Below are 16,998 nucleotides of genomic sequence, written 5' to 3'. Positions count from 1 at the left end.
AAGGCATGAAATTGTGAACATTCTCTATTGTCCTGGAGAGGAATGGAGTCCCCAGAGAACTCAAGACAAAGAATGAGATTCAATAGTTTTATTCTGAACCCATCCCTCCCCATCTACCTTTCTTTGTCTATCAGGGAGAAAATACCTGCCCCTTTCCCCCTCCCCACCTAGCCTTCATGGACAAGATACATGATCAGACACCTAATCTCACTATTCTCCATGGCCTGGTAAGCCTACCATCTCTACTAGCTCTGCCACAGGAATTCTATTTCTCCTAAAGAGGATGGAAAACTCTGATCCCATCTGCTTTTGTCAACCAAACAGAATGCTCTCAAGTCAGTTATGCCTTGCTATCAGAAAGCTCAGAAAAGGAAACAAGAAGAAAGATGGACCCAGTTCATTCCATTTTCCTTTCCCTTTCCCAGGTTCACACTAAGCTGGATATTTGAAAGGTATCAATGGAGAGGAATGTAGGAACTAGTAATTCATTATAAAAGTTGACTAAGATGTAATAGGGACATAGTAGTACTTCACTGCACATCCATGTTACATGATACCTATGGCTGGGGAAGATTGAGAGGGGATTCCTGTATTGGGTAGAAGGAGGTTGCATTAGATGACTTTCAAGTTTCCCTTCCCATGCTAAGATTCTATGATTCTATAATAGCCATTTAAAAGACAAGACCTCTATAGGCTTGGACCTCTCTGGTTAGATTTTTCTAAAATCTTGACCCTTCCCCTCTCTAACTAGTGCCCCTGACCCCTTCCTGAATTATGGATGTTGTGAATCATCTGGTATAAATAATTCAAATGAGTTCAGTCCACAGAGTAACAGGAGAGCAGGAGAAGTGGGTATCCTAAGAGGCTGAAGAAGGCAACCTGAGCCCAGTCCCCAAGTTTCCTGAGGTTGGGTGCTGGGGATGGTTCCTAGGACAAAAAGTAAAAGAGGCTTGGTGGGAAGTAGTTTGAAGTTTTGTGTCTGCATTTCTTGGAGTGATGGAATCATGGCTGGTGGGCTGCTCAAGAACCTCCACCTATCTCTCTGCTTTCTGCTACAGCTCCCTCTGTGGAACTCAGGTGAGTGATGATCAACATCCCTTTCCCTCAAGACATAGGTTTGCCCCAAGCTCAAGCCTTATTCCATCTATAACCCACCAGTCACTGTCTACCTTTCCTTGATTCAAATAATTACTGCCATTAAATAGAACTTGTCTTTCAGATTATATATGAATTAACAGATTTGATGGAAGCACCTCAACATTCCATTCAGTACATATTCTTTACTTTCCATTATCTCACAAGTCCAATGAAGCAGGTGGAAATTATTATTCCCGTTTTTATAGATGAGGAAACTAAGCCCTAAGGAGGTAAAATTATTTCCCTGTGGTCACACAGTTATTTTAAATGTCAGTCAGAGACTCCATGCTTCCCAATTCCCAGTCCAATGTTCTTTCCATAAATCAAGTATTCATCTTCATTCTTGTGAAATGAGCTATCAGGATTTGACTTGTGGTATTATTCTTGTGCATGCTGGATGGCTGGAAGCAGGAAAAGCCAAATTCTTATCTGACCTCAGACACTTACTAGCTGTGTGATCTGGGGCAAGTCACTTAACCCTATTTGTCTCAGTTTCCTCATCTGTAAAATGAACTGGAGAAGGAAATGGCAAACCACTCCAGTGATTTCTCTGCCAAAATCTCTGCCAAAAAAAAAAAACCCAAATGAGGAGTTGTACATCTGAAACAGCTCAACATCAATCTTTATTCCCTTCTCCTTCCCTTTCCTATCTCATTATCTTCTTTTCTCTACTTCCTGCTCCCATTTTTTTTTGTTCCCTGCCTTGGGGGAAAGATCATGATAATTATGTCGCTGAACACCCTATCTTGGGACCTTCTCAGAAGATCTCCAAGCACTTTATGAGCAAGTGATCTGATATTGATAGCTGAGGGCAAAGAGAGGAGTAAGGACTTTTAAGTGGAAGGCTTCAAAGAGAAGATGATGGAATATAAACTACTCGCCAGAAGCATGAAGCTACAGAGAACCAAGAGTTCAAAGTAAGAATGGAGGCTTTTCTGAGGAAGTTAGGGAATAGTACAGAGCCATAACTCAATAGATAATTTGTTGATTGCTAGATTAATTGGAGGTATTCTATGCTATGTTTCCCTAAACTTGTAATAGAGACAACACCAAGTCATCTCTTGTGGAGGCTCAGAGCTCAGAGAAGGATTGGGGAAGGATGACTTCCCTTTGATCACTAAATTTGATCACAGAAGAAAACCTCATGGTCTGTAAATGGAATCTTTTATCAGGTGTTTGGTGGATGGGGTTTCTTTTTCAGGTGGAGGCTGATTGAGATGTCCTCTTCGATCCCTTCCAAATCTGAGATTCTATTTTCTCCAATCTACATTCTAACACAATTTTAGATATCCCCTCTGGAATGCTTTATTTAGTTCATGCCTGTGCTTCTAGTTGGAAAATGAGCAAAGTTTCTCCAGAAGTCTAGACTTATGTTCAAATTTCTTCAGAGCAGGAGTCATTGTGGAGTACTAATCTAAGACAGTAACTATATTAAAACTATCATCATCAGATGTTTCATGATGTTCAAATTAAATATTTCCCCCTGCCATTTTAGTCTTTTTTCCTCTGGTCTGAGAAGTTTGCATAGTAGGAAGCAGAAGTATAGATTCAGAGAGTAGAAAGAACCTTAGTGATCACTTGAGCCAGGAGTTATTAATCTTTTGTGTGTTATGGACCCCTTCTCAGGGGTTTAGAATAATGGAGTTAGAATAACAAATAGAATTTTAGAATAATGATTTTAAAAGTATATAATAAAATACCCAGGATCACAAAGGAAATCAAAAGTTAGTGACAAAAAAAGATGTATTTTTTTCCCATCTAAAGTTTCAAATAATCCTGAACTTTTTCTATGGGCTCCAGGTTCAGATCCACTGATCTTGACCAGTAATCTCTTCATCTTGCATTTAAGAAAATTGAGACCTTGTGGCTTAAGTGCTTAACTGAGACAGTTGTACAGCAAATTAGAAGCTAAATGGGGAGATGCATCCAGATCTTCTGACTGCTGATAAAATGCCCTTGGTTTTAAATCCACATTGCCTCTTAGGGAGTAGAGAGAAGGACTTGCCAAGGATATTATAGAGGGGATGCTTCAAGGAGTGCTGAGCTAGATAATCTCTGAGATTCCTTTCCAGTTGAAAACTATTTGCTGCTATGATCTCAACATTCCAGCCAGGGTATGCTGCTAACCCAGTAAGGCTCAGAAGCTCTCATTTATCCTTTGTCTTCCCAGGACAACTCCTCCCAACTTTAAGTGCCCCATCCAGGGAAGTGCCTATCAAAGGAGTTCAAGGAGATTCCCTAGAGCTGTCATGTGCCACAGTTCCCACTCCTCTGGTGGTCTTCTGGAGCTTTACCCCACCAGGTTCCTTGGCCCCCCAGCCTATAGCTGTCACCAATGGAGCTGAGATCAAGGTGGAGCCAGGAGCTCTAGCCCTGGGGTCTGTGAGCCTGCGGAACAGTAGCCTGGTGTTGGAGGGACTTCGGATAGCAGCCCAGGGACGATTCCTGTGCCAGGCCTTGTATTCAATTGATGGTGAACTCCATACTGCCTATTCCTACATCATTTTGTCTGTTTTGGGTAAGTGGGGCATGAGTCCAATAAAGAAAAAGAAAGATTAAGATTGCTGTTCATTTGCAATATTGTCTTCCATGGATTTGTGTATCATTTGCATATATTTGCATGTGACTAGTTTCCTGGGCACCATCCTTCTAACTCTTCCCTACCAGTCATTAGAATGAGAAGTAAGTGAAACCTGGAACTTTGAGATCAGATTATGGAGGGGAGAGAGCTGTAATTTCAGGGGGGGAAGGTGAGTAGATATGAGACAAGAAGAGGGATCTGAGCGGGATCTGTAATGAAAGAACCCCCTTTCCTTCTACCAGTGCCCGTGTCTAAGCCCCAGGTGCGGCTAAGCAGCTCATCCCCAGTGGAGGGAGCATCCCTGGTAGTGGCATGCGTGATTCGAGAAGGCACAGATCCTGTATCCTTTGCCTGGAAACATCAAGGGCCTCAGGGATCAGAAGGAACTCTGACTGAGAAGACTGAGCAATTGCTTCTTTTGGAACCTGTGAATAGAACTCACACTGGCTGGTACATCTGTAGTGCTCAAAATGAGGTCAACAGACTCAACAGTGAGAGAGTATACCTAGATGTTATTTGTAAGTTGTCAGTTCCTGAGAGGCACCTATAGGAAAGGACTTTTGTTCTTCCCTCAAACACTACTCCAACCCAAATAATACACCTAAGACCCTTCCTTCCAGCATCACTTCTCCCAGGTAGGAAGTCCAAGTGATGCTTAAAGGGGAAACCCCTCAAGGAAGTCATTCATTCATTCATTCATTCATTCATTTATTCATTCACTCAATCAACTGATCAACCAGTACATTGATTAATCACTTACAACATGCAAGGAACTGTGCCAGAAATCAAGGGAGATTGGCACAGACTAAGTCATAGTCTTTGCCCCTCAAGGAGGTTACAATTTAGCATCCATGAATATTTATAATACAAAATAGAAGATAACATGTATAAGAGAAATGTGAACACCTTCATGCAGTGAGGAACCAGAAGTAAGGATTGAAGGAAGGCTTCGTAAAGAAGGTAGACTTTTGAGCGAGCTTTATCAGGCAGAAATGGAACAAGACATTTTAGCACAAGAAACAACAGGAGGAAAACAGGGTACGCACAGAAGATGGCTACCATTGGACAGAAACATGATTAAGTGAAGATAAGGTTAAAGGGAAGGTTGACAGGGTCATCAGATCAATCAACTAGGTTGATCTATTTAATACCAGTAGGGAGTAGAAGGGTCTGTGGGGAGATCAGGATACTTTCAAATTGGGACTATCATTACCCTCAGAGAGTCTGATTGAATATAAACTTTATAGAGGCAGAAACCAGTTCCTTTTTTTTTCTCTTCATCCTCAGGACCTACTATCGTACTTGGAACATAGTGAAACTTTAATAAATGCCTGTTGACTGATTCATTGATGAGGTCCCTTCCTCATTTCTTTTCTGATTAGAGATACTTGTTAAAACTGGATGTTGGGGTGGCTAGGTGGCGCAGTAGATAAAGCACCGGCCCTGGAGGTTTCTAGAGCTCAACTAAATACTATGGATCAATCAATACACATTTATTAAATACCTACAATTCCCTAGGCATTGTACTTAGTGCTGGAGATACAAAAAGAGGCAAAGGCAGTCTAGTTCAAGGAGCTCACAATCTAATGGGGAGACAACAAGCAAACATTTATGCAAGCAAGCTATATAGGATATATAGGAAATAATTAACAAAGGGAAGGCACTTGAATTAAAAAGGGTTGGAAAAGGCTTCCTGTAAAATAAAAGTCAGGGAAGCTGGTAGATGGAATTGAGGGTAGGATAGCATTCAACAGTTAGAGAAAATGCCTGGAGCCAGAGATGGAATGAAGGTTCAGGAGATAGCCAAGAAGTCAGTGTCATTGGATCAAAGGTACCTGGAGAAAAGTAAGGTGTAAGAGGACCAGGAAGGGAGAAGGAGGCAAAGCTATGAAGGAATTTGAATGCCAAGAAGGTGGTGAGGAAAAGAGAAGAGTGAATCAGTGAGAAGTTAGAAGTTATGAGATCTAAGTTTAAAGACAAAGGGTGGGGGCTTTTCTGGGGAAATTAGTGAACAGCACAGCCTCAATGTTCAGAGACTTAGGAATACTGAGCCTGGGGTGCTTATTTACATGGATTAAGGTGTGGAGGGTATAAGACATAAGGAGGAAAGGAGCATGCTTTCTTAGAAGCCAACAGGACTTCAAGAGCTCCAGATTGGGTTGATCCTATAAATCACAGAACCAGACAGGGAAGACCAAGAAGAGGCAGGATTCAGGGATCCCTGAATCATGGAGGGATCCAACATTGTATTCTGTCGTGTCCAGATCATAACTAGAGAACTGTTTAGCTTAGCACCATATTTTAGGGAAGGGCATTGATAAGATAAAGAAAATCCAGGGGCAGGCAACCAGGATGATGAAGGACCATCAAAATTATATCATATTCATGTGAATAATATGTCTTATCCACTAAAGAAATTGAGGATGTTTAGTTTGGAGAAGGGAATATCTTAGGGCTTCAGGTGAGGGGAAAGGAAGTTGGGACAATAGCTGTATTCAAGTTTTTGAAGGATTGTTAATGTGGTAGCAGGACTGAATTCCTTCTGGTTGGCCTCAGAGGGCAGAACAAGGAAAATTTCTAGAAGATTCATATAGAAAAATTAAGGTTTGTTGTAAGGAAAAATCTCTTAACAGTCAGAACTTCCAAAAATGTACATAAGATGGTTCAGGAGATAGTAGATTGCCCTTTCCCTACCACTTTCTGAGTTCTTTAAGCAAGAACTAGGTGAACACTTGTTAGGGATAATGGTTCTGAAGGGGCTTCTGTCCCTGAGATTCAGTCATATAAGGTCTGTAAGAATATTCAATAGGTAATTCCTAAATTGGACAAAGTTGAACTCTGTGACCATGCTATGTATCTATTATCCACTTCTCATGGGCAATTTATACCTGGGTCAACTTTCACAGTGGGAGGCAAAGGGCTTCATTGCTCTCAGGTGTCCAACTCTTCGTGATCCCATGTACTATAATAGGGCATGCCATTTACTGTCCATAGTGTTTTCTTGGCAAAGATCCTGAAATGGTTTGTCATTTCCTTTTCCAGTGGATTAAGGCAAACAGTTTAAGTGATTTGCACAGGATCACACAATTAGTAAATATCTGAGGCTGAATGTAAATGCATTTTCCTGGCTCCAGGCTTGGTATGAAACTACCTAGCTGCCTCCTTCATGGGTATATCTTACCTTAAAAGAAGGTATAGGAAAAAGATAGCAGTCAAGGTTATGTGTTCAAATTATAATCTCTCTGAAGGAATTTCCATTAAGCAGGAAAGATTGGCAGGGCCATTTTTCATACACACACACACACACACACACACACACACACACCTTCATTCCTTCAAACTTCTGTCCAGCCCCATGACCTCCCTCTTTCCCCAGCCTGACTTTCCTCTGCTATTTCTTGAGGAAGGAACCTAATCTGTTCTCCCATGCTCCCCAGATGGCCCAGATGAGCCCAGGATCACAGTGGAGCCTTTTGCAGTAAGTGCAGACAGCTACTGGGCAAGTGAATGGGAGGAGGTGACCCTGAGTTGCGTGGCTTCTTCCAATCCCCCCAGCCGCTACGTGTGGCTGCATGACCACATTCAAGTCTACTCTGGGCCTACCTACGTCATCACTCATGCTCACCAGTCCCATGCTGGCCTCTACACGTGTCTGGCCCACAACAGCCACTTGGACACCCACACCCAGGCCACCATCCAGCTCACCATCTTCTGTGAGTGAACAAGAGAGAGTCCCAGTTACTCTTCCATCAGTCCTCCAGGACTGGTAGACATTATCTAGCACCCCTCTTGCCTTTCCAGTATCTATTCTATTTCCCACCTCTACTGAGATATTGACAGTATATACCTGTACTGCCCTGAACTGGGTTAGGCTTCAGATCCCTGGGAACAAGGTTAAATTAAGATTGCAAGTGGGGCTTTGAATGGGGTCATGAATAAGTCCCTAAACTTAGAGATAGAACCCAGGCAAGAGAGAAGCGGAGTTTGCAGAGTCAAACTGATCCCCAGGAAGGCATAAGAAAGATGAAGTAGACCAAAGGGGTGGTCTAAAGTTAGGAATGAGGAGGAAGGTTTGGTCACCCACTTAGAGAATAATTCTCTCTATTGTGCTAAAGGGGTTAGGGGCAGGGAACTGAAGCACAGAGAGTTTCAGAGAGAAAAAGTGGGGATGGGGTGGGGGCAGTGTCTTGGTTCCAAGATACAGTTGCTGAGAAGAGGCCAGGGTTAGGGACAGTTTAGGTTGGAGTCGAGTGGGAGTCACCTAGACTTTCTCAGGTTCTGTGAGGGTTGATTTCTGTCTTGTACCTCCTCAGTCCTTTCTTGAGAAGTCAGCTGTGTCTTTTTTTCCTTGATGGGAAACTGGGGTGGGGGAAAGGTGACAGATATATACCCTTCCCCTCCTCCCCAGGAGGTATGTTACCTGTGTCTCCCCTCCCCCTCCTCTCTCCTATGCCCCACCTACTTTGCCTAGATCCTCCCCAGGGGCAGCCCACCTGTGCTGTGTTCCCTGATACTGGGGCTGTGGTCCTAAACTGCACCTGGCCTGGGGGATTCCCAGCAGCCCAGCTGCAGTGGGAGGGCCCTGAAGGTACCAGCCCTTCTGCCCCTACCAACCTCATCTGGACCCATCTGTCAAACCATCTGCCCAATGGAAGCATCTTCACCTGCATCACCCAGCATCCTGCTCTGGCTCGACCTGTCTTATGTAGGATTACCCTTTGTGAGTGCTAAAGGAAGGAGACAGGGCTAGAGGGGATACAATTCAAGGGGAGTGGGAGGGAAAAACATGGGAATAAAAGGTTTTAGAGTTTCAAATTGAAGACGGTGGGCATTGGGGGATGGACAGGGCAAAAGATAAGGGAGCCTGGTCTCGGGAAAGGGGGATCTTAATGGATCTTAATACTGCAAGTTAAGAGGATTTTTGGAATGACTCTTGGGTCAGACCTCAGGTCCACAGATTAAGGAAGTCCTGAACTCTAGGAAATTCTATTAGATAATGGAAGAATGTTACTCTGGAGGAGTAGGAGAGAAAAGCAGCCTCTCTTGGCATCTTCCTCATTCATATACTCTGAGCCATTGTTTCTTATCCTAGTGGAGCCCAGAAATACCCCAACCTGTTCCATCAAGGTTACTACGAAAGATCAATTTGTTATGCTGAGCTGTGAGTGGCCTGGAGGGCAGCCTTCAGGTTCACTCACCTGGTACAATAAAGAAAAGCAGCTCCTGGGGAGTAGTCGATCTTCACCCGCCATCCAACTCTTAAAGGCCCATGAAGGGTTGGCTGGCAAGGAGTTCACCTGCAGAGGAACCCACCCACTCCGGAATCCTGATCCAGAGTGCAGGCTCCAGCTAGGTATGTAGCTACATTGGAGGGCAGATGCTTGGGCTCTGTTGGGAGGTCTGAGGGTGATCAGTTTGTCACAATTAACAAGATGATGGCAATAAGGGACTGAATCACTATTTGCACTTGTATAATCTATGTGTATTCACTATTTGCTTTGTGGTTTCAAATATTGCTCTGTTAGAAGTGGTGAAAAAGGGGAGTTGGGCATGAATTTTCTTTTTCCATTCCCTTTCACTTTCTCTCCTCCATCAGGTTCCATCTCATTGTATAGTATCCCTGTCTATCTCGATCCATCACCTCTTTCCCTCCCCTGTATTATGAAAGTGTAAGAGATAGGAATACAAGAAAACAGTTCAAATAGATTAATTACAACAGAAAGTTCATGCAGGAAGTTTTGTATGCCAGAGCCCAAGTTTTATTCAGAACCAGGGTTAGGTAATAGTGAAAGGTCAGTGGATTGGACAACAAGGATCTGGGAAAACTTGTCCATGATTTTTTCTGTTTGTGTGAACTTGGTCAAGTTTTCAGTTTCCTCATCTGTAACATGAAGAAGTTGGACAAAATGATCTCTAAGGTCTTTTTGAACTGGAAAGCTATGAATATGAGAACTAGGTATTCTAGCTGATTGCTCATTTAATGGAATGTTAGAAGCTCCCCAGCTTGCAATGATTATTAGTCCATTAGTAATCGGGACATATCTGCACTACCACATCCTGTATTTGGCACCACATTCTAAGAGAAGAATGGGCAAGGTGGAGTACATCTACATTGATCAGGATGATAAGAAGACTAGAAACCATATCACTCAAGGATTGGTGGAAAGTTCTAAGACTGAAAAAGAAGTCTAAAGGAGGACATGATGATTGCCTTCAACCATTTGAAAGATTGTTTTGTAAAAGAGAGATATTAGACTTGTTCTGTTCTTCTTTAGAGGAAATGAACAATGGATGGAGGCAACAAAAAGCAAGGTAAAAGAAGGTAAAAGAGTTTTGTCTGCTTGACCTTAAAGGAAAGAACTAGGATCAATGGGTAGAATTTTTGAAGAGGCAGATTTAGGCTTTAGTGTCAGGAAAAATTTCCTATTTATTAGAGCTATTTAGAAAAAAATGAAATGACCTTTCCCAGCAGGAAATGAGTTCCAATGAAGGGAAGTATTCAGGTTATGGCTGGACAATCATTTGGGGGGAATTTTATAGCAAGGAGTCTTGTTCATGAATGAATTAGACTAGATGGCTTATGAAGTGTCTACTAATTCTGAAATTCTCTGACAAGCTCCTAGTAGGTTAGAACCATAGTTTAATTATTCTTATATCTATCTCATGTGAATTTTGAAAGGTCTTTCACATAGTCATTGTACACCCATGGATAGTTAATAAATGTTGGAAGAAGTAAAAAAAATGAATGATATGGTAGTAGCATAGTGTTATTATCCCCATTTTAGAGATGAGGAAAGTGAGGTCCTGAGAAGTTAAGTGATTAGATCATGGTAATATAGATTGTTAATTATCTAAGGTGTGATCTGAACTCAGATCTCCTGGCTCCAAGTCTTTGAAATTTGCAAATGTGAGTCATTTTCACCATCATCATCATCATCATCATCATCATCATCATCATCATCTCCTTTTCTTCTCTTTCATCTCCTCTTTCTTTTTCTTCTCCTTCCTTTAAAAGACAATTTAAGATCACTACTCCAACCCTCCTTTCTATATCTTTGCAGAATCTCCTCAGCTGGTAGTTGACCAAACTCATGTTTCTGTGTTGGAGGGAAGGGAAGCCAGGCTGGGTTGTCTGCTGCAGAGGGGCAATCCACCTCCTCAGCTCCTCTGGCTGGGTCCCCAGCAACGTCCTGTGAAGTCAGACACCCCCCACTACACTCTACAACAAAGTGGCTCCCAGCTCAGCCTCATCCTCCATGATGCTGACCCTGCCCACCACAATGGAATTTACCACTGCTTTGCTTGGAATGCCTTGGGCAATGCCAGCCACAGCACCCTCCTGGAGGTTCAGAGTAAGTGACTGAGGCCAGAGAGTGCTGGAAGATTTAGATCCAGTCATGAAAAGACTTCTCTCTTGTAAGTTCCTGGAATGCAGAAACTGTTGCTTTGTCTCTATTTTCTAACACCCAGAACCAAAGGCACTCAAGTGCTTAAGAAATATTTCTTGAATCAAAGGGAATAGAATGGGATTAGGCTCTCCCATGTGTGAGGAAAGAGAACAAATAGAATGTGCCTCCCAGAGGGATATGGGAAAAAGATTGAGCTGCACTCTGTCATGTAGAACTCCATGGAGGTATCAGAGCAAAAGATGATCCTTTGAGATGATCTCATTCAATCCACTTATTTTACATATAAATTTTCCCACAAAGGGAAAATGGTTCACTGAAATTAGCACAGCTAGTTAGAATCACTGGGATGAAAAATCCATGTTTCCCAGTTCATGGCCAGTGATCCCAACTCCCCTCTGTGTGCCTCATTCACATGCGTGTTGATGCAGGTAGGAGGGCAGGTGTACATGGGTCATGGGTGGATCCTTCTAAACTTTCTTCTCTCTCTGCTGCTTCTCTTAGGGTACCCTGCCCCTCCCAATGTCACTATCAGCAGTCTGACTTATGGAAGACAGCGAAGTGAGGTGAGACTGCAGTGGGCCACGAAGGGTCCTGGGAACCTAACAGGCTTTATGGTCCAGCGGAGAGCAAGCCCCCCAGCTTCAGAGGCTGGAGTCTGGGAAAGAGCAGCGGCAGACATCGAGCCAGATTGCCGAGGGCGGCGGTTGGGTGGCCTGGATCCTGGGATCCTCTATTTCTTTCGTGTCTTGGCCCTGAATCACCGCACAGCTGGGCACCCTTCTGAGGTGAAGACACCAGGTGCTGGGTCTCTTCCTCTTCCCATCAAGGCAGCCCCAAATCCTTGTCCAAATTCTTCACAGGGAATTCCCCACTATTGTTCCCTTTGATGAAGCTTCAAGGCAGGAAGACCTGAGTTTAAATTCGATCTCATATACTTACTAGCCGTGTGACCCTGGGAAAATCACTTCATCTCTTTCAGCCTCAGTTTCCTCATTTGTAAAATGAAGATGATAATAGAATCTACTTGCCAGCATGGTTGTGAGGATCCAATGATTGTAAAAAAAAAGCACATATTTGCTATAGAAATATGAATCATTACTTCCTACTTCCAGTTTCAATTTTTTTTTCTGCCTGTTCCTACCAACTTTAGTCATTGTCTCTCACTCAGTACACAGGTATGTCATCTTTAGTCCTTTCTTCTCCTTTCCATACCTGGAGGTACCAAGACTCCAATGTTCCCAAGGGTCAGGAAGGGAAAGGCAAAGACCAAGTTCAATCAGACCTGAGTGAACTGGAGGTTCAAAGCCCATCAGTGCCACTAGCTAGGTGACCACGGTCAGAGGCCCATGTCTTTGAGCATTAGTTGCTTCATCTGTGGGGCAGGTTTGTTTGTTTTGTCTGAACCTACAATTTCAATCATGTGTGAAGCTCTTTCAAATGGAATCTTTCTTCTCTGATGTAAATCAGCAACTAGTCTATAATTTATAACCTCAGAATTTGGGCAAAAATAGAGTAGAGAATCTCCCACATTGCTAGCCACTTAACTAAAAGACCTAGGATTTGAATCCAGATTTTTCTGACTCCAAAGCTCCTCCCCCCATACCTTCCAATCCCCATTCACTATCCTTTCTTCTCATTTAGTAAGTGAAAATATTTCTACTATAACTGCTTTATAGTATAAAATAGGATAAATGAGATTATGTAAACCAATTTATAGGCCACAAAATGCCTCAGCAATATTAGTGCAGTCCCATAATTATCAAAGGCCCTCTTAGCTTGTACCATAGGATGGATCCCCATGGAAGTACCCCAGATACACAGTTCAACTATAGCTCATGGTGCAGTTTGTCCTTTGTTTTGCAAGAAAACCATAACATCAAGGAGGTGATGGGAGATATGCATGTGAATTGAATTTGAATGAGTGGGTGCTAATTGCTAGGTCACCAGCCTCACTTTCTCCTCCAGAGCCATCTGGGTCCAGTGGCCAGATATGAATCACAATGACTGGGGATGGCCCTGGATGTGAGGCAATCAGGGTAAAGAGACTTACTCAAGATCATATGGCTAGTAAGTATCAAGTACCTGTGGTCACATTTGAATTTAGGTCCTCTTGGCCCCAAGCTTGGTTCTCTCCACTGCACCATCTCTGATAGGCAAGTCACTCTACCCAATGTAAGTACATGGCCCTGAAGCTAGGTCCTGGTGGTCTTCACTATCTCCAGCTGCAGACTGCTGGAATTCTGGTCTGGAATACTGCTATAATACTTTTAGACCAGCAGAAAGAAGGTTGGTTGTAGTCTCTAATATTTTGGCCTAAGGGACTGCTACAGCTTTTGGAGAAGAGATGGCATTCATAAATAAGACCTGTCATCTCTAGGGTAGTATCACCAGATTCTTGACTCTTCTCAACTTTGCAGCTATACCATGTTTCCTTGGAAACTACAGCTGAAACAAGATGCCATTGCTAACTGGGGTGGGGAGGGAGAAGAACAGATTCCCCTCCCTTGCCTGCTGCCCTCTCCAAGAGGCACAAGGGAAAACATTGGGTCTTTTCTTCAGAGATGGCTAGGCCCTCTTCACCAAAGTTAGTTGATATTTTTAACTCAATCTTTCCCATTTCCATGACTGGACAGAGAAAAGGCAAGGCAAGTTCATTGTCTGCCAGTCCTTAGCTATATAGGTTTAAAGTTCTTAAAAGATATAACCATGCTACTCCAAAGTCTAAGCCCCTCAAGGTGAATTACTCAAAGTCTCATAACCTTATATCTCCCTTTCATCAAGTGGACTGATGTTCTCAGCTTTTGTTTTCCTTCTTCACTCCCATAGCACATATAAATACACCTACTTCTGATATGACAAGGAATTCTAGAGTATCCTATTTAGCAAACTTGAATTTCAACCGGAAATCCCAAGGAAACTCCAAGTTAGGCTTTTAACTTTCATATGGAAGAGTAGAAGGATCATATCAGGACCAAAGGCTTTGGTACTCTCAGAAAAAAAACCTGATCTTTTCAGCCACCTTCAAAGAGAAAGGGTAACATTAGGCAATACAGAGAATACTAAACTTGAAATCAAACCTCCTGGGTTTCAGTTTTGACTCTGCAACTTAATAACTACGGACTTTGAAGAAATTACTTCCCTGAGACCTTTGTTTCCTCATTTGTAAAATGAGGGTAATATATTGAGTTGTACTATTTACCTCATAGAACTGAGATGTGAACTACTGAATAAGTGAAATTTATTAAGTTTTCTCCACATTTTAAAGTTAAGCAAGGAGGTATACTTTAGGTAGCTCTAGAGTTGATCTTGTCTGCTAGCTAATTAGAAGGGAACTCCTCCTCCCTAATCAAATATTAACTCCAGGCTCATCCAGTGAATTTTGCTCTCTCCTCTTCCAGTGGATCCTCCCTTCAATGCCTACCCTGCTGTGTTGGGGGCAGCAGCCACTGGAATAGTAGTGGCTACAGTGGTCTCCCTGTTAGTGTTCCAGTATGCTGTTCGGCACCCAGAGATCTTCCCTCGTGAGTGGGAGTTGGGGAACTGGTGCCTATTTTTGCCAACTTAAGCTAGAGGTATTCTTTTAACCCTAATCCTTTGATCAACTATGGTCTCTAAAGAGGTCCCTTCCCTTGACATATGAATAGAGTAATCCTCTTGGGTTCTAGTTTCAAAGATCTGGATCAGTTTCCCTCTGTTGAGTTTCAACCTCTCAAGTGTGGGTAAATGGCTCTGGTTCTGGACCTTCGATGCCCCACACCCCCTTATTTAGCTGTACCAAATTAGGACAGAAGGTACTGAGGTTAAATGGCTCATTGATGACTATTTTTTCCTTTATAGGACTGGGTCAACTGCTCTTCTTCACGTGAGTATGGACTTTCCAGTCGGGTGGTGGGTGGGAATAAATGAACTCTCTTCCAAATGGTATGCCCTAATAGTAGCTATTATTGGTGTTCTCCTTTTCCCTCTTCAGAACCAGGGGAAATCCCCAGGACAGGAGGAGCATGATGGATGCAGAGATGCAAGCAGGTGAGCACAATTCACCAAAGGTTCCACTCGGAGCAGGGGAGGGGCTGACCACCTCAGTGATTTTATACCTTCATGTAATCCTGGATTTATAGGCAATGTGTCTTTCCTGAGGACCTGAAAAGCAGCTTGCCCTCTAAGGCTCCTGGATCTTTCAAGTCCTTCATGTATTCTCTCTGTAGGTGAAGGCCCAGTTTCAACCATGGCCCCAGGCTCATCCCTGGAACCTAATGATACTCCTGTGAATGTCACCATTACTGTGACTGCAACACCATGAAGTTCTATGAAAGAAAGATCATATAAATACAATTAAGAGAATGGGGGAAGGTGACAGATTCAGAAGATCAAGGATGAATGGCCCCATTTTCACTCCAGTTGATCTCATTACTTCAAAGAAGTAATAGGGAAAATAAAACCCCAGACCAAGCTTCCCCCACCTTCACTGGTAAGACAAACTTCAAATGTACCACCTACCATCTTTTTAGTTGAATTTCAAGCTCAATTCTTTCCCCAGTCCAAGAGTCACCCAAGATGGCAGCTGCTTGGAGGATAATATTGGAAAGTCTTATAGGAAGGGAAAAAGGCTAGCAAATATTCATCAGATGAAGGCAATTACCCAGGAAATAAGAAGAGATTCTCTTCCTTTATCTGTATGCAAGTTAAGGAGGAGGAAGTACTTAGCCAGAAGGAATACAACTTTATGGATTGAACTCTTTAATAAATCACTGTCAATTGGAAATTATTCTTTATAATCCTTGCACTATCTCACAGGGTTTCAAGGAAAAAAGCTTTCTATAAACCTGAAGTACTCTTAGAACTATTCATTTTTCTACAAGTATAAAGCAAGTTGACTAGCAGAAACCTTCACAGCGGCAATCTTTATTCTTCTTAATTGAATCACTATCCCACTCACTGCAGACTTTTTAAAACTTTTTCATCCTTCAACTCTTCCACCCCAAAAGACTCCCTCTCAGCTGAGAAACTTGCATCATATTGCACCAAAAAAACTGAGGCCATTTGCCAAGAGCTCCTTCTTATATACTCAACATACATCTCCCAGGTGCCTTCTGCTACTATTTCCACTTTTTATTCATCTCACTTGAAAAGGTGATCTTTCTTGGTAAAGCTAAATCCTTTACATACAAAAGTGATCCCATTTCATTGTTTTCTCCAGCTAATTGCCATTAATCCCCATTCTCCCTTATCTTTAATCTTTCTTTCTCCATTGGCTAATTCCCTACTACCTATAAACTTGAGGCTGGTTGGGGGGGGATACATGGATTCCAAAACTCATTTGATCCATTCATCCTTGCCATTTCTCATTCAGTCGTTTTGGGTCGAATTCTTTGATATTATTCCTTAATAAATATTTACCAAGCAACTACTATAGAATAGGCACTGTGCTAAAAGATGGGATTATCAAAACAAAAGATGGTCTTTGCTTTCTCAAGTTTTCAGTCTAATGGAGGACATTCAAATCACTTTGTATAAATAAGATACTTACAAGGTAAATTGGAGATGATCAATAGAGACACTAAGAATGAATAGCATCAAGAAAGTCTTCTTGTAGAAAGTAGGATTTTAGCTAGGACACAAAAGGAAATCTGGGAAGCCAGGAGGTATGAGGGAGAGAATTCCATGACAGATGCTTCTACTTCCTTTCCTCTCACTCTTTTTCTAACTCTGGCTTCAACAGAAACTGCTTCCTCCAAAATTACTAATTGCCTAATTTTGACCTAAATACCAGATCCAATGGTCTCTTCTTAATTCTTATCCTTGACCTCTCTAAACACTGATTCTGTCAGTTATTCTCTTCTTGATACTTTCCTTCTAGGTTTCTATGACACT

General features: G+C 42.4%; 1 protein-coding gene across 1 annotated transcript; it reads left to right on the top strand.

The window, feature by feature from the left end:
• Positions 1–1,004: 1,004 nt before the first annotated feature.
• On the top strand, positions 1,005–15,427 carry VSIG10L2 (V-set and immunoglobulin domain containing 10 like 2). The gene is made up of 12 exons (XM_074213489.1): positions 1,005–1,077; positions 3,308–3,655; positions 3,961–4,236; positions 7,156–7,431; positions 8,190–8,438; positions 8,811–9,071; positions 10,780–11,070; positions 11,629–11,925; positions 14,526–14,648; positions 14,965–14,989; positions 15,098–15,153; positions 15,333–15,427. Exons 1-12 carry the CDS (start codon positions 1,005–1,007, stop codon positions 15,425–15,427), a joined length of 2,370 nt encoding a protein of 789 aa, XP_074069590.1.
• Positions 15,428–16,998: the final 1,571 nt, after the last annotated feature.

Source organism: Macrotis lagotis, chromosome 1 (genome assembly GCF_037893015.1).
Source record: "Macrotis lagotis isolate mMagLag1 chromosome 1, bilby.v1.9.chrom.fasta, whole genome shotgun sequence".
NCBI lineage: Eukaryota > Metazoa > Chordata > Mammalia > Peramelemorphia > Peramelidae > Macrotis > Macrotis lagotis.
This window is presented reverse-complemented; position numbering and strand designations above follow the sequence as displayed.

Bases quoted from the DNA above. Each gene is read 5' to 3' on its own strand.
- VSIG10L2 (XM_074213489.1), top strand. From the start codon at position 1,005: ATGGCTGGTGGGCTGCTCAAGAACCTCCACCTATCTCTCTGCTTTCTG. The intron at 9,072-10,779 runs GTATGTAGCTAC...ATATCTTTGCAG, and splicing joins AGAGTGCAGGCTCCAGCTAG to AATCTCCTCAGCTGGTAGTT. The intron at 15,154-15,332 runs GTGAGCACAATT...TTCTCTCTGTAG, and splicing joins GGATGCAGAGATGCAAGCAG to GTGAAGGCCCAGTTTCAACC.